Here is a 17,782-nt window from a genome sequence, read left to right on the forward strand (position 1 = left end):
TATATAGGACCTAAAGTTAGAAGTTAAGGCATATCATAAATTTTTTCAATCGAAGGTGAAGCTCAAGAATACAAAGCTATGGAGTTCAAGGAGGAGGAGGAGGAAGAGGTAACAGAGCCAGTGAGCCCAACTGGACAGTACTTCAACAGCTCAGTCCTTTCTATATGTATTCTTGCTGTTTTGGAATCAGAAGTTCCAATTGATGACTCACTTACCATGACATTGCTCAAGGATGTGTTCCTTCCAATAAATCCTCGTTTCTCTTCTATCATGGTATTTATAGCTCTCTGTCCCAAAATCTTACTCTCTTCACAAATTTGTGGAATCCTGGTTTCCTAGCAATCGACATTTTAGTGAGAACATTGCTGGACTATCTGCTTCTTTGCCTTTTTTGTCAAGTTTCTTTCTTCTTGGTCTTAGATCTTGGAAAAGTAAGTGTTATTCTTGTTAGTTTTTTCGTTTGTGGAAAAACGTTGCTATCCAAACTACTTTCCTGTCTTCATTTCCCTGACAATTTTAGCTGTTATATTGAAATGGAAACTCAATATAGAAAAAATGATTTCTATCTTCTTCCATTTTCACAACACAAGCTTTGCTTTCTTTAAGAAATTTGTCTCTTTCGGTAATTTGCAAGATTAATAAATTTAACTTTTCTGGAAAACAGGTTAATGATAAAAATGATTTCTCTCTTCTTCCATTTTCACAACACAAGCTTTACTTTCATTAAGAAATTTGTCTCTTTCAGAAACTTGCAAGATTAATAAATTTAACTTTTTCTGGAAAACAGGTTGATGATAAAAATGGTGTAAAACAATGGAAGAGAGTTGAGGTGCAGCTCCAAAACCATGTCAACATTCCAATCTTTCCAATTGGATTGTCAACAACTTCTTATGACAGCTACTTCAATGACTATATATCAAGAATAGCACGGAAGCAATTTCCACAAAGCCAGCCTTTATGGGAAATTCATCTTGTGAAATATCCCACCAGCAAAGCATCTGGAAATATCATTTTCAAGCTTCACCATGCTCTTGGAGATGGCTTTTCTCTCATGGGAGCTCTTCTTTCTTGTCTGCAAAGAGCCGATAATCCTTCTCTTTCTTTAACATTTCCTTCACTTCAATTTCCTTCAAATCCAGACTGCAGCTTTAGTAAGTTGAATATCAATGTACCGAAATGTATTAGTTCGATCTTTAACACTATTTCTGATTTCGGATGGAGCCTTCTGAAGAGTAGCTTTGTTGAAGATTCTCGCTCACCTATACGATCTGGGGATGAAGAAGTCCAATTTAAGCCAATTGTGATTTCAACAATCACATTCTCACTCGATCACATCAAACAAATTAAGTCCAGACTTGGAGTGGTAAGTTGAACCAATGTCTCTTTCCTTACACAATTCTTGATTTATTTAATTGCAAAATAAATGGAAAAAAAATCATAAACAATAACTAAGAATAAAATTAGAAAAATCCAGTGATATTTATTTAATCTTGCAAGACATCATTTTTACTAGTTAGTCTAGTTGTATTCAAAGACTCAAGGTCTGATTTTGGTAAGAAAAAAATTGGGACAAAAAGATCGAACATTAGCCACATAGAATGAGATCTTGGAAAGCAGATTTGGTTGCATAATGTTCTTGGTGCCTCCTGTATGAATTGTCACTAGAATTTCGCTAGTTAGTCTAGTTGTCAACTTGGTAGCTGTCATGGATTTCAATAACAATTTCAAGAACAAGAAGTCAGAAATATGTTGCAGAAGCTGTGTGTTAACATTCAATTTTTTTTTTTCTTTTCGACAGACGATAAACGATGTGATTACTGGCATAATTTTCTACGGAACACGATTATATATGCAAAATGTTGATTATAAATCAACCAACGCACGTTCCACAGCTTTGGTGTTGCTTAATACTAGAGTCATTAGTGGGTACAGATCAGTAAAGGAAATGGTCAAGCCTGATGCTGAGTCACCATGGGGGAACCAGTTCGGATTCCTGCACGTTTCGGTACCTGAATTAACTGATTCCAGGTTTTCTAAACCTCTTGAATGCGTCACAATAGCGCGGGAAATCATCCAGAGGAAGAGAAGTTCTCTTGCTGTTAACCTCACTGGTAGGCTCCTGGAGGTTCTGAGGAAGTTTAGAGGCCCTGAGGTATGAGCTTGACTTTAAACATATGCAATTACCTACTCTGCTGTTGCTTCTTAGAGACATGAATTGTTTCAACTTGTCCTAATTTGTTAAAACTTTGATATCACGTAAAAAGAACAGTTTCAATTCAAAGCTTAAGCTAGTAAATAAGATCTTATGAAAGATTTTATATTACTTTTTAACACTCCATAAAAGACATTAACGCTAAAGCAAGAACTCGTATCCTTGTAGTAACATGGTTGCTGGAAAATAAATGATCAAGATCATCATACAAGGTTAAAAAAAAAAAAAATTGATCTTTTTTTTCGTTTGAATATAGCTTGATTTGAAGAACAATGAGAGTGTAACTTTGCAGGCAACGGCCAAGTACATCAAACAAACACTATTCAACTCAAGCATGACAATCTCAAACATCATTGGCCCTGTTGACAAAATGGCTTTGGCTAATCATCCAATTAAAGGCTTCTATTTTATGGTAGCTGGTGTGCCCCAGGTGCATATCTGCTTATATTTTTCCTTTTAGTTAATTTAATCTTAACGTTGTGTTCATCGAGCACTGCTAATTAATTTTATGGAACAGTTCTTACTCAATCGATTTTCGAGAATTTTAATCATTGGATTTATGGGTTCCATAAACGATTCTATTTATTCAACGCATGAGGTTTTTCGAGAAGTGATTTTGGAAAGAATACTCAGTAAAATTAGAGCATTGCTGAGCTCTTCATGTTCATTTACAGCTACTTACTAATTTCTATTTGAATGGTAATGCAGAGTCTTACCATAACAATGGTAAGTTATGCAGGAAAGCTAAGAGTAGCTGTGGGAACAGAGAAAGGATTTATGGATTCTCAAAAATTCAAGTCCTGCTTAGAGACAGCCTTTGAAATGATATCCAAGTCCTCTTGTGAGATACCTTCAGGGATCATATAATTTGAAGGGTCGAAATAAATCTGCCTTGAGAATCTTCTTTTGCCTCCTTTTCATAAAGTCTTCTTCCAAATCTTATTCATCATATACAGAAGAGGATTTGTAAGGCATTATTACCATATATACTGAATTATTACATACATTTCTGTTGGATATTGAATAACGATGTTATATATATATATATATATATTGCAATTATTCATAACATGCAATGAGATGACTAATAAAAGGCTTGAGATCTGCACAACAGGTCTCGAATTTAAGTCAGGTCATTGTAAGAGCCTGAGGCAACCGGGATTTTACTCGCACATCTGAACTCACAAAAATACATTTTCCGGAAAGTGAGGTTTCCTTGAATTCAAAAAAAAAAAATTATATTTTTTTCTTTTGTATACTATACTAAAACTCCTAGAGTATACAAATAAGAAATATATTTCTTTCTTTTGTATACTATACTAAAACTCCTAGGTAAAACACTATAAAATTTTATACTTTTGTGCAAGAAAGGTACTTGCCTTTCGGAGGACAGGGAACAAACCAACAATCTCATGTCAACTCAAACTTCACACAAAAAAGAAAAGAAAAGAAAAGCTTTCCAAATAAAAAATAAAATGACTTGAAGGTAATGTGCTTTGACCGAAAGAAGCAGGGTTAAAATGGCAGGATGTTTTTTCCAACTTGACCATGATTTCGGATACGACTTTAAAGCTACCATCTACTTGTATAATTCAACACCCGATCTATTTAAGATTCTCACTTGACAGAAAAATATATTTATTAATAAATAAGAAATACTTGGTAATTATATTTTATAAAATGACTATTATTTTTATTCAACACCCGCCATTAATTTTTAACCTCAAGGCAGCGCCTACCAAAATGGGCTTTTTCCCTATCCAAAATCAACCTCATAAATGGAAATCTGCACCACCGACTGAAGATAAATGAGCTCCAGTTGTACATGATCTTTTGCACCGCTCGACATTTGTTTTTATATAATTATTGAAAATATATTAAAAAAACTATAACAGGAACAAAAAGACAAGAAGATTTAAGCGAATAGATTCTTTAAAATAGATTCTTTAATAAATACAGATTTATGCTCTAATAAATTTAGGTTTTTAATCATATTTATATAATGAAAAGAGCTACTTTTACTGCGTTATTTAATGAGCAATGAGCTTGAAAAAAAGGCCACATAAGGATTGGAACTAAAACATAGATAGAGGGGTCATGGCACCCCCAAAAAAAACCTCAATTTAAATTGTTTTAATCTAATTGTTGTATATATAATAGATTCTTTAATTAATAAATAAAGATTTATGCTCTAATAACTTTAGTTTTTTAATCATGTTTATATAATGAAAAGAGCTACTTTTACTTCGTAATTTAATGAACAATGAGCTTAAAAAAAAAATAAAAAAAAAATTTAATTTTTAAAAATATTTTTAAAACATAAAAACAAACAACTTCATCTTAATTGTAAACACCAAAAAACTATTTCTTTTGCAATGAAATTTAATTAAAAAAAGGCCCCCGTGTGCCTAGGAGTACACGCTCAAACCTGGACAATCAATCCCTTAATTAGGAGACGACCAAGAACAAACCACTAGGCTTAACGCGCAAGAGTATGTTCTTGTTATTAATCCTCAAGGTTCCTTTATTATACACATTAAAAATCCCAATTTTTCATTAAAAAAAAAGGACATAAAAGCTCATATGGCTGGAGTGAAAGAAGCATAGGCTAAGATGTCTGAATTTTGTTCAAACTTGACCATTTCTTCGTTGGGTAATGCAATCCGTACTTCCATTCCCTCACCATCCCTTGTATCCAATAGCATGACCCAGTTGGGTTGAAGCCTCAAAGAAGTGCCTACCCAAACGGGCTTTCCCCATCCAAAATCAACCTCATAAAATCGAAATTTACACCAACTACTGAAACCAATTACACCACCCCTGACGGTGCTAGGATCTTCTGCCATCTCCGCCATTCTCTGTCTCATTGAACTGAAGAAGGAGCCGTCTGCGTAAACCTGCCTCACATAGTCACTGTTTATCATGCTTATTGACTCATGAATTTTTCCAGCTAAACCATTGCAGTCCACCACTTTATCCTCCCAATTTGCCACAGCCAAATGGACTATATTTCCAATACAATGTGGCGGTAGGGGTGGATCCATTCTTTTCCGCAAATCCACGGCAATTGTTGCCGGTTTATTTACCTTTTTAGACTCGCTATCTTCTCCAACAACACCCCAAATAAGGGCACATACAGCCTCGAACCGGGTTGGACGCTTCAAGTATGGCCCGTTGCACAACTTTCCTCTTAGCTCAGCTAGCTTAGGACCCTCAAACACGAATCTTTTCGTAGATATATTGAATGGACTACGAGGTACAAGACTGTATAATAATGACATGCCTGAAAAATCTTGCGGAGGGAAGAGTGAGGAGCAATCAACAACCGTTCCTGCATTATTATCATAAATACCACAAGAAATTGCACCCCAGCATTTAACAAAACTTGCCAGTGAGGATGCATCACCTATTCGATGGCGAATGCGAACACTAATTGCTATCCCACCACAATCAAAATAATTCAATTGTGCTGCTAGCATTACCTTGCCGCTTGGTTCATCAACGTTTTCGTCAGGCTTGCATGACTGTAGCTGCTCCAATACATCCATGTCTGGCTGTTGAAGTATCATGGACATGGTGCCTGCTACACGGGCTTCAACATAAGTGGCTCCATCATCATTGCAATCAATGGATGAATCATCTTTTATTCGTCCAGCAAAAGGGTAGAAGAGGGTTAGCGTTTTAGCGAAGGATTTCTTTAGATAATCAGAGTTTTTGCTGGAAATTTCATCTGTTGGGGAATAAAAGAGAATGACAGGGATATCCGCTGCAAAAGCAGCAAGCTGGTCGACAGCTGAGAGCTTATAGGTTTTTAGGTGGTGAGGTGTTGGAGCAGAGGGCTTGATGATTTCCTTAGAAATAATTTGAATTTCCATGTTGTTCCTTTCCTAATTTGAAAGAAAAGTGATGGTTGAAGATAACTCAGTGATTTGATTCATTACAGAACATCCACCATGAGATTTATAGAGGGAGAGAATTTTCCGTCACAAGCATAATTAATGCATATTTCAAAACTTTTTTTTTTTTTTGGTTGAAATCCTAAATCCTAATCATACCTATTCATATTCAAATAAAATGTTAACATATTCCAATGGAATCGTTGACAAATAGAAAAGTGGAGAAAAACAAATCTTTGAACAGCCAAAAAAGTATAACAAGATCTTTTACCGAACAGTAACCGATAGTTTAAAATTGAGAAAATCACACTTGCTGAAAAATAACTTTTTTTATAAAGTAAATTTTTTAAAAAATAAATTCTGAAAAAATAAATTATTTTTTTATGTTTGGTAGTATAATAAAAAATAAATTGAAAAAAAACTTTCTAGTATTTGTTATGTCATAAAAAAATAAACTGGAAAATAATCTATTAATGCTTTGTTTTTTTTTTAAAATTTATTAAAATAATGAGGAACAAATCTTATAAATTAAAAAGTTGAATGAGAATGAAATTAAAAAAAATATATAATTTCATAAATTATTCAAACAAAATAAATAAATAAAAAATAATAGAGATCAAATCTAACAAATAAAAAAAATAAAATATGAAGAAATTAAAATAATAATAATTATCATTTCATAAATTATTTCAAATAAAATAAGTAACGATCAAAATAATGAGAACCAAATTTGATAGATAAAAAAATTTAATTAAAAAATAATAAGAAAAAAATAAATAATAATTATAAAAATAAGGATCAAAGTTAATATAAAAATCAAATTCTAAGGGATGAAATTAAAAAAATATATATTCAAAATAAAATAAATATAACAATAAAAAGTTGAAAATTATTTTTTTATGTAATCAGTAAATAATATAATATTTTTAATTTTTTCATAACTTTCTAAAAAGTGTTTTTTATCTAAAATAAAAAAAATATTTTCCTAAAAATCAAGTTAAATTTTTCTTTAACTAGGAAGATATTATCTGTTAATTCAATTTTTATATTAACAAACGAACATAAAAAAAATTTAGAAAATAACCACTTTTCATCGAGCCTCTATTTCCATCAGAATTCAGTTAAGGGACCTTAAAGAGAGAATTAATATAAAGATAAGAATTAATTTAAGCCAACAACTAATCATTGATTTTTTGAAAAACAGCTGAAAAGAGCTGTCATTGTAGACTATCGATCTCCAATTATTTGCTTCGGGAACATTGAATTATCAAAATATGGCTAAATTAATCTATTTATATTTATAAAATATTATTTATTGAAATAAGTTTTTTACATTTATTTATTTATTTTTAATTTTAATTTTACTCTTCAACAATATATTTTTTTATTATTTTTTTCATTTTATAATTCAATATTATATTATGTTTTTAAATTGTGATTCGTAACTTTTTTTATTAGGTTATGTATTGATTTTATAAATTTTTTATTTTTTTATTTTAATATTTAATATTAGATTTGTTGAATGCGGGGTTTTTTAGCCTTAATAAACTCTCTTCGATTATTAATATAAAAATCAATAAAGATGAACTCTTTTAATTTTGTTCATGGTTATTTTTTGAAACCGTAACTGAAACACACACGCGGCGTTGAAGATTTTTGTCACATGGCACAAATCATTGCGCCATGTGGTGATGGTTAGCCCAGCGTTTGGAGTGTCCCATCAATCAAAAGACCCATCATTCAAATCATAAAAGCAAAAGCGACACCGTTTAATTAAAGGTCGTCGCGATGTCGGTGCAATAACATAATTAAAAATAAATATATTTAGAATTTCATTTCTAACCTTACCTTTTGGACACGTTTGGGCTCTGCAATGAATAAAAATATCCATATAATTAACTCCTTATAAAAGAGTTCAATTGAAATTAGCAAAGAGATAAAAGATATGATATATATATAATTAACTCGGCAAATATTCATCCTTAATCAAACTAGCTAGCTCCCATAACCATTATAATTCAAATGACAAGAAAAATAAAGAGTAAGATTTTGGAAACGAAATTGTTACATGATTTAATTCCCTCTCAATTCTTTTGCTGAATTTCACAGGCAACAGATTTGAGTATCATCTGGAAAGCTTCCTCTATGCTTGACTTCAACTTCTGGGCATCTATGAAGCCCTTCTCTGCTCCCACTGTAACCCTTAGTACGTCCATGTAGCTTACAATTGTTATGGTAAGACTCTGTACATGTTATATACTGTTTTGTTGAAATTTGATAAGTGGTTAATTTCTTGTTGAATGGACAAATTTAATTAAATTTGATAAGTTACCTGAGGATTGCCAGAAACGGCAAAGTACATGCCTTTGATTGGGTGATTAGCTAAAGACATCTTTTCCACTGGGCCAATCATATTTGTTATTGTCATGCTTGCGTTCACCATTGTTTTATGAATGCATTGGGCTGCTACCTGAGGCACATGGTTGATTAATTGATATCATTTTAGCAAGCATCCTACAAGCATGCCTTAAATCGATGATGATGATGATGTAGTATAAATAATTTAGATCCAATTAATATCTATAAATATCCAAAATTGATATTATTTTAACTCCATATATGCAATTACTTTAAATTTCATCATAATATTTACTTACAAGATGCAACTGAAATTCAATTTTGTTTTAGAGACCTTATAGATAAGCTAGCATACCTCGTGTCCTTTTAATTTCTTCACGATCTCAACGAATGCAGCAGTGAGATAGACAGCCAAAGAGCTTCTCTTTCGCTTGATGATTTGCTGAGCTTTCCTGACAAATTCTATTGGATTTAACTCAGTACTGGCCACCAACTCAGGTAATTGGACATGCAAGAAGGCAAAATGGTTGCCCCATGGTGATTCTGCTTTGGGTTTTACCATTTCTTGAATTGACTGGTAACTACGAAACATTCTTGTATTAAGCAGCACTAATGCTGTACAATTTGAATGATCGCTTGACCCTTTGCTCATTTCTTGCATGTATAAGCGAGTTCCCAAGAAAATTGCTCCAGTAATAACATCATTTATTGTCTGATATACATCAAGAAAACCAAATTAAGAACTTGATGATGTACGTAGAGAGATAAGAACAAAATAAAAGGAAAGGATTGTCTCTTCAATCATTAGCCATCCCTTGTGTTAAAATTATCATGGATAAGCTAAGATTTGGTAACGAGATAGGATGTAATTTGAACAAAATAAAATTTGGACTTATTCTGCCTAAAAATCCTCATGTAATTTGGTATGGAGATAGGATGATATATATATATGCATGGATAAGCTAAGATTTTCATGTGAAGAAAACAAAAGGCAACTCAATCTAAAATTGTCTAATTCAATTGAATGGATGAAATAACATGAATATTTGATACCCTAGCCATTAAAAAGAAAAAAAGAGAGATTTAACAATATAATCCTTATGTTTTTATCGATGTAATAACTTATTAGTTCATCTACTTTTTCGAAAACTATAATTTAGCCATTTGACGGTCTGTGGTTGCCGATTCATTAAGAACTCTAATGGTTTCTTAGCCAAAATGTTATTATTTTTTAAGAAAAACAAGTAAATAGTACTTGAAATTAAGTAAGCTTACCACACCAAGAGTAGCCTTAATTTGTTTAATTTGAACAAGAGAGAATGTCATTGTGGTAGGAGCAATTGGTCGAAACTCAATTCCAATATCTCCTGATCGGATTGGAGACAGATCATCTTCAACTAAACTGCTCTTCATAAGGCTTCCTAAAAAATCAGACACGGTGTAGAACAGCAAAGAGAAAATCTTGGGCACAGTCTTAAAGATGGTACGATGATCACCAGATGTGTCTCCGCGTGGTTGGACAGAAGGAAATGTCAAGGGAAGAGAAGGGTTATCAGCTCTCTGTAGACATGAAAGAAGAGCCCCCATAAGAGAGTAACCATCTCCAATTGCATGGTGGATCTTGAATATTACAGTGCCTGCTGCATTACTTGTGGGATATTTTATTAAATGAATTTCCCATAAGGGTTGGCTTTGTGGAAGTTGTAACATTGATAGTTTTGATATGTAATCTTCAAAGTAGTCGTCATAAAATTGTGGTGACATTTCTTCTGGGAAAATGGGGACATAAACATGGTCTTTGAGCTTTACTTCCACCTTCTTCCATCGTTTTTCTCCATTCTCGTCAACAACCTGTATCCACACTTTAACTATTTCAATCATAGATTACTCATCCAAAGAAGAAAAAAATTAAGAAGCACAGTTTTCTAGTGAGAAATATATTCGAGGCATAATGCATTAATTGATCCAAAGAAGAGTAGGAGAAACATATCTGCTATATCTCTTTTTACAGTATAAAAAACAGAATTTTACAAGGACTGAGATTGCTATTTGCTGAAAAAGATATAGTACCGCAGCATGTCTTTGAACAGACAAAAATGTAACAAGACACATGTTCATACACTTGACGGAGGGGGCGAGAGAGAGAGAGAGAGTGAGAGTGAGAGTACCATGATGGAAGAGAAACGTGGGTTGATGGGGAGAAAAGCATCCCTGACCAAAGGAATAAGTTCTGAGTCATCAATGGGAACTTCAGTCTCCAAAACACCAAGAACGGAGACGTTTAGAGCTGAGCTGTTGAAGTACTGTGCAGAAGGACTCACGGGCTCTAAAGCGTCTTCTTCTTTCTCCAAGACCATATCGTTTTCGTTTTGTTTTTCAGTAACGAGAGATGGAGAACCTGAATAACTTTTGCTGTATCAGTACATTCTTCACATAAATATATATAGTAATATACAATTCATTTATTCCAAGACCGAGGACATGTGTGTCTATTTTATTTTTTTTTATTTTTTTTATAATCCAGAATGTTCGGTCAATTTATGTTCATCACGATTAATTTTCAACTCATTGAATACTATCTAAACCCAATAGACAGGTAAGTATCACGGGAAATGACAAACATACATTAAAAAAATCAAACCCAAATATATATATAAAAAAAAAAAAACCAAATTCCTTTCCTCACTAGATGACGAGCAAGTGCACATCTTTGTCTATTCTTAATAGTTATGGTGCGTGGCAATAGTGTATTTCATCTAGCTATCTTTTTTCTTATGACGAGCTTCATGTGATTTAAAAATCAACCACCACATTTACTGCTGATCTGTTGCCGGATGGATTAAAAAATATTTTTTAATAAAAAAAATTACAAGCACAGTAGTCATATAAATTTTTTAGCTTGAAGAAATTTTTTTATTATGAACTAAAAAGTTTAGGGAAATAAATGTTAGAAAAAAAATGTTGATGTAAATAAAAAATTAAACTGAGAAGCTGAGAGATACATGCAAATAAAGATCTTCTGTCATTGAGATATATTTTTTTTTTTATTTAATCATATATTAATATTGTTGTTATTCATTTCCTAAAGATTTTAAAGAAGTTTATAGAAAAATGAACTATTAGAACCTGTATGTCTTTATGCACAAAGTTAAACATCTCAACTTTTATCGTAGTTTTGGAGTAGGAAGTTCCTATCGATGAACTAATGTTGAGCTGCTTGAAAAGACTTCCCAGCGGTTGGTATGTGCAGTGATGTCTTTAGTTCACCTATTTCCTCCATCATCGTGTTTCTTTCGTTCTCTTTCCTCGTTATTTGTGTCTGAAGAAATTGGAGCTCAAGCAAGCATGAAACCACTCTATTAGGCCAAACACTATTAGGCCAACTTTTAATGTATTAATGTGTGTAAACACTTGACTTGTTATTACTAATGCACAACCCATTGGCAGCTTGGTACCTTCTTTCCTAAGCCTAGGACAAAGTCTTGAGTGTATTTGAAAATACGATTTAAACTATATGTTTTTTAAATAATTTTTTTTTATTTAAAATTAATTTTTTTATATTATTAGATTATTTTAATACTTTGATATTAAAAATAATTTTTTTAAAAAAAAAATATATATTATTTTAATATATTTTTAAATAAAAATATTTTAAATTGTAGTCAATATCACATTTCCAAATACAAAAAGGACATGCAATAATTCATTAACTAGATGTCATGCATGCGCGATATCACGGGCTTGTGGCATGTTTGTGCATTGTCGTGGGTTTGTAGAAAAAAACATTATATACAAAAAAATTGTTGCAATCCACAATGTTTTTAAGGAAAAAGCTACAAAGCTAAATTCTTAATGAGATTAGTATTTAAAAAATTAAATGAACAAAGAAAATTTTGGAAAAAATCATAACAAAAAAAATTGAAAGGAAAAAAAACATTCAGGGAAACACTGTAGTAATCTATAGTGTTTCATGAGGAAATCTACTATTGTAATTCCCAACCAGCTCAATATTCAAAATAATAAAATCGATAAAAAAATTTTTTTAAAAAAAATCATACCAAAACAAAATCATGTGGGGGGACATTGTAACAATCCATAGTATTTTAAAGAAAAAACTATAAAACTAAATTCTCAACCATCTCAATATAAAAAAAAATCAACAAAGACAATTTTGGAAAAAAAAAACAAAAAAAAATCATAAAAAAAAAACATGTGAGGAAACACTGTAACAATCCACAATGTTTTAAAGAAAAATTAAAAACCACAAAGTTACATTTTCAACCAGCTCCATATTAAAAAAAAAATCAACAAAAACAATTCTGAAAATAAAACACAAAAAAAAGGAAGACAATTTTGGAAAAAAAAAAAAGAGAGAGAAAACAAAAAAAAAACATGTGGGGAAAGTTAAAGTTGAATTCTCAACCAAAAAATTGACAAAGATAATTAAAAAAAAAAAAAACATGTGGGGAAACACTATAGCAAACAAAAACAATATGAGGAAACATTGTAACAATCCATAGTATTTTAAAGAAAAAACTATGAAGCAAAATCGACAAAGATCATTTTGGAAAAAAAAAAAGGAAAACAAATTATAAAAAAAAAAAAAATCATGTAGGGAAGCATTGTTGTAATCCATAATGTTTTAAAGAAAAAAATTACAAAACTAAATTTTCAACCAATTCAATATTAAAAAACCATCGATAAAGATAATTTAAAGAAAAAAACACAAAAAAAAAACAAGAAAAAGAAGAAAATCTTGGGGGGGGGGGAATGTAAAGCCCAAAAAAAAGAAAAAATTACGAAAAAACAATGTGGAAAAAAAAGACAAAACAAATGAATAAAAAAAAACAAAAAAAAATATAAAAAACAAAGCATGTGGCGTGGGAAAAGCTATAGTACTTTTCCCATGCCTTTTAGAAAAAAAAAATTCAAAAAAAAAAATCTTATAAAAAAACATTGTATTAATCCATAATGTTTTTAAAAAAAAACTACAGAATTTAATTTTTGATCAATTTAATATTAAAAAAATCAACAAGATAATTAAAAAAAGAAGGAAAAAAAATATAAATCCCAGAAAAAGGGGGACAACGAAAAAAATATGGATAAAAAAAAAACAAACAAAATGAAGAAAAAAAAAAAAAAAAAAGCATGTGACTTGGGGACAGGCTTCCCATAACTTTTAGAGTATTGTTAATAAATTTACGAGGACAAACTCTTTACTTCCTTTGAGGCCTAAATCCGCTGTTGCCTGAGACGGACATCCAGCAGTTAATCTATTAATTAATGAGCTGAACATCTTTAATTGTTTTATTTGCAAGAGTTGACTTCTAAACTCGGTTTAGTTAACAAAAGCTCTAAAACATATAGGTTTTTCATGGTAGTAGTAGATATAGTTTACTGTAAGTTACAACAGTAAAAAATAATATGATGGTATTAAAAGTATTTTAATTTTTATGATTGATCCATTAGTCATTAAAATATTGTTTAGGTGCATGTTAGTATTTTCTATTTTTTCCACAGCAACAATACAATTTTGTCTTTAAATTTAACCATTTCTTGAGTTGTTGTCCACGGGTGTTTTAGTTTTTTCAAAAACTTTGAAATGGTTGAAATACTTATTTATCCCTTCTTGTTACTTATTTTTGGATTCCCATACAAAAAATATAAAAAAATACATATAAAAAAATATATATTCAAAAAGAATCTAAAAAATAATAGGAGTGAGAAAATAATGCTGGAAAGCCTATAAAATGACTAGAAATTGGTTGAGAATGTTCAAAAATACAAGAATTGAAATTTGACAGTATATTTTTAACTGGTGAGAAACCTGTTGACAAGGAAAATTCAATTTGAGGAAGAAAAATCCAAAAATAGATGTTTATGAACTCAATTAAATTTTATTGAAGGTTTAATTGATTTTATGGAGGGTTTGATTGCAAGAAAAAATATTTTTAATTCAATTTGAGCTTTATTAGGAAGACATTAAAGTTCAAGGGTTCAATAACAATTTATCCAAGGACTTGATTATAAAATTTCAAAACTTGAGTGACCAAACTGAAAAAGGTTATTTCACATCTCAAAACAGCACCGTCACTGTTCATCACCTTCTTCATTACACCAGAGGAGCTGTTCTCAGCAAGAAGAAGCAGAAACAATTAGCCTCAGCTGCCACGATGCAATACGTAAAGTCTTTACTCCGTAAGTATTGTAAAGTGAGAGCATCTGTTATTATTCATTTTTGGGTTCCTACACAAAAAAAATGAAAAAAATACAAAAAAATATATATTCGGAAGGAATCCAAAAATTAATAGGAGTGAGAAAATGATGTTGGAACGCCCATAAAATGGCTAGAAATTGGTTGAGAAAATTCAAAAATACAAGAATTGAAATTTGACAGTATATTTTTAACTGGTGAGAGCCCTGTTAACAGGGAAAATTTAATTTGAGGAAGAAAAGTCCAAAATCAGATGTTTATGAACTCAATTAAATTTTATTAAAGGTTTAATTGAATTTATGGAAGGTTTGATTACAAGAAAAAAACAAATTTTAAGTCAATTTGAGCTTTATTAGGAAGAAATTAAAGTTCAAGGGTTCAATAACAATTTATCCAAGGACTTGATTATAAAATTTCAAAACTTGAGTGACCAAACTGAAAAAGGTTATTTCACATCTCAAAACAACACCGTCACTGTTCATCACCTTCTTCATTACGCCAGGGAAGCCGTTTTCAGCAGGAAGAAGCAGAAACAATTAGCCTCAGTTGCCACGATGCAATACATAAAGTCTTTGCTCTGTAAGTATTGTAAAGAGGAGACATCTATTGTTATTCATTTTTAGGTTCCCACACAAAAAAATACAAAAAATATATATTCAGAAGGAATTCAAAAATTAATAGGAGTGAGAAAATGATGCTGGAACGCCCATACAATGGTTAGAAATTAGTTGAGGAGATTCAAAAATACAAGAATTGAAATTTGACGGTATATTTTTAACTGGTGAGAGCCATGTTAACAAGGAAAATTCAATTTGAGGAAGAAAAGTTCAAAATCAGATGTTTATGAACTCAATTAAATTTTATTAATGGTCTAATTGAATTTATAGAGGATTTGATTGTAAGAAAAAAATATTGTTTAATTCAATTTGAGCTTTTGGAAGAAATTAAAGTTCAGGGGTTCAATAACAATTTATCCAAGGACTTGATTATAAAATTTCAAAACTTGAGTGACCAATCTGAAAATGATTATTTCACATCTCAAAACAGCACCGTCACTATTCATCACCTTCTTCATTACACAAGGGGAGCCGTTTTCAGCATGAAGAAGCAGAAACAATTAGACTTAGCTGCCTTGATGCAATATGCAAAGTCTTTGCTTCGTTAAGTATTATAAACATGAGGCATCTGTTGTTATTATTCTTTTGAGTTCCCACACAGAAAAATACAAAAAATACATATCAAAAGGACAAACTCTTTACTTCCTTTGAGGCCTAACTTCCCTGTTGCCTGAGACGCACATCCAGCAATTATAATGTATTAATTAATGAGCTGAAATCTTTAATTGTTTTATTTACAAGAGTTGACTTCTAAACTCGGTTTAGTTAACAAAAACTCTAAAACATATAGGTTTTTTATGGTAGTAGTAGATATAGTTTACTGTAAATTACAACAGTAAAAAAAAATAAGTAAAGCCCTACCAAAACCCCTTTCTCCAAAAAAAGAGAGAGAGCTTTAATTAACACTGAATTTGAGTTAAGTGCATGGCGAAGAGTCTAAGTCGTGTCATTTGGACGGGTTCACGAGTGGTGTGGCATCTTTGTGCGGCGGCATAGGCGGTGCTAGTAGCGGCGGAAAAATAGAAGTGGATGTACAGGAGGTTATCGGAACTAGGGGCAAGTAGAGGGAGCGTGTCAAAGACGTTAAATGAGTTCATATTGGAGGGTGGGAAAACAAGGAAAATCAATCTCACTGCCTGCATCAAAGAGCCCCGCAAGTACGGCAGGTTCGACCATGCCATTGAGGTAATGGAGTGGATGCAGAAGAGGAAAATGAACTTTTCCCATGTTGATCATGCAGTTTACCTAGATCATGTTACTTATTCAACACTTCTGAACTGTTACTGTAAGGAACTTATGTCTGAAAAGTCACTGACTCTTTTTGAAAAAATGGACAAAATGAAGCTTCTTTCAACTTCTATGTCTTCTAGCAATCTCATGACCGCTTGTCTGCTAATAATATTTCCTATATGTGTGTGTGTGTGTGACGCTATAACTTGTGCATAACCTCAAACTTTATATAAGATTGGTTAGTATGTTAAAATAAAAATAACAAATATAGAAAGAAAAAATATATTTAGTTGAAGGGAAAGAGATGAAGATTTAAAAATAAATAATTTTTAGATTTTGAAGTACATTTTTATTTTAAGAAAAAACTACAAGAATAGAGGGAAGGTGTGTAACTCAAACTTTATATAAGGTACACTCGGTTAATGTTTCAAGATAAAAATATAAAATATAAAATGAAAAAAATATATGTTTGGTCCTATATCTTAGTTATTTTTAGTTTTTCTTCTTTTTTTCTGGTCCTTTTATTTCTGTTATAATAGACTAACACTGATTTATTTTTCTTTTTTCCATATTCTCTTCCTTTATTTCTCTAAGTCAGTTTCTTTTTCTTTTCTTTTTTTATTTAGTCATGTCTCTGTATATTGCTTCAGTTATTGGTTTTATGGTCTTTTTAATATATTAGATGTTATCCAAAAAAAAAATTATTTAGTTGAAGAGATAAAAACAAAAATATAAAAATAAATATGTCTTTAGATCAATTTTGAATAACATTTTTATCTTTTTTAAAATAGAAAAGACAGGGAGAATATGTCTCAATTGTGTTTGTTTTCTAATAATCACCTATGTTGGGTATTTAAAAAATGATTGAACATTTAATAGAAAGAGTTCTTCCATAAGTAACAATACAAAGAAATAATTATGTTTGTTTCTTAATTGTATCATGAGAGGTTATTTAAACTCTACCTAAAAAACATTAAAAATTAATTTATGACTTCCTGATTGAGTTTATATGAATTAAAACAATCTAATTGATTGATGTAATGGACTAATATTACCATGGTTGTGACGAATATATAATGTGAATGTATGTATAGCATGTGATTGATTTGAAACATACAGAATTAATTTATATAATAATTTCTCGAATCAAATACTATTACAACTTACATTTATCCATATAATAATTTTCGGATAAAAAATATTCCAACTCACATATGTAATTAACCCTTCAACCTTTCTGAAGCCATAGGGTTTG

General features: G+C 31.0%; 3 protein-coding genes across 4 annotated transcripts; 1 reads left to right on the forward strand and 2 right to left on the reverse strand.

Moving 5' to 3' along the window:
- On the forward strand, positions 1-3,253 carry LOC118060423 (wax ester synthase/diacylglycerol acyltransferase 4). The gene is made up of 5 exons (XM_035073643.2): positions 1-273; positions 788-1,363; positions 1,799-2,152; positions 2,505-2,642; positions 2,921-3,253. The coding sequence occupies exons 1-5, from the start codon at positions 79-81 to the stop codon at positions 3,077-3,079; spliced, it is 1,422 nt and encodes a 473-aa protein (XP_034929534.1). The 5' UTR covers positions 1-78; the 3' UTR covers positions 3,080-3,253.
- Positions 3,254-4,791: 1,538 nt separating this feature from the next.
- On the reverse strand, positions 4,792-6,087 carry LOC118060466 (epi-neemfruitin B synthase L1AT). Its single transcript, XM_035073687.1, has one exon. It carries the CDS (start codon positions 6,085-6,087, stop codon positions 4,792-4,794), a length of 1,296 nt encoding a protein of 431 aa, XP_034929578.1.
- A 1,950-nt stretch (positions 6,088-8,037) lies between these two features.
- On the reverse strand, positions 8,038-10,878 carry LOC118060422 (wax ester synthase/diacylglycerol acyltransferase 4). 2 transcript variants are annotated; one of them, XM_035073641.2, is made up of 5 exons: positions 10,635-10,878; positions 9,742-10,317; positions 8,822-9,178; positions 8,441-8,578; positions 8,038-8,351 (listed from the first exon to the last, which is right to left on the reverse strand). In XM_035073641.2, the coding sequence occupies exons 1-5, from the start codon at positions 10,821-10,823 to the stop codon at positions 8,193-8,195; spliced, it is 1,419 nt and encodes a 472-aa protein (XP_034929532.1). In that variant the 5' UTR covers positions 10,824-10,878; the 3' UTR covers positions 8,038-8,192. The 2 variants fall into 2 exon arrangements, with proteins under 2 accessions (XP_034929532.1, XP_034929533.1); XM_035073642.2 differs by having other exon boundaries at positions 8,038-8,367.
- Between the last annotated feature and the right edge of the window lie 6,904 nt (positions 10,879-17,782).

This window comes from Populus alba, chromosome 17, assembly GCF_005239225.2.
Source record: "Populus alba chromosome 17, ASM523922v2, whole genome shotgun sequence".
Taxonomy (NCBI): Eukaryota; Viridiplantae; Streptophyta; class Magnoliopsida; order Malpighiales; family Salicaceae; genus Populus; species Populus alba.

Bases quoted from the DNA above. Each gene is read 5' to 3' on its own strand.
- LOC118060423 (XM_035073643.2), top strand. From the start codon at position 79: ATGGAGTTCAAGGAGGAGGAGGAGGAAGAGGTAACAGAGCCAGTGAGC. The intron at 274-787 runs GTATTTATAGCT...TCTGGAAAACAG, and splicing joins CTCGTTTCTCTTCTATCATG to GTTGATGATAAAAATGGTGT. The intron at 2,643-2,920 runs GTGCATATCTGC...ATGGTAATGCAG, and splicing joins TGGTAGCTGGTGTGCCCCAG to AGTCTTACCATAACAATGGT.
- LOC118060466 (XM_035073687.1), bottom strand. From the start codon at position 6,087: ATGGAAATTCAAATTATTTCTAAGGAAATCATCAAGCCCTCTGCTCCA.
- LOC118060422 (XM_035073641.2), bottom strand. From the start codon at position 10,823: ATGGTCTTGGAGAAAGAAGAAGACGCTTTAGAGCCCGTGAGTCCTTCT. The intron at 10,318-10,634 runs GTACTCTCACTC...GTGTGGATACAG, and splicing joins CACGTTTCTCTTCCATCATG to GTTGTTGACGAGAATGGAGA. The intron at 9,179-9,741 runs GTAAGCTTACTT...GATGTATATCAG, and splicing joins TTAAGGCTACTCTTGGTGTG to ACAATAAATGATGTTATTAC.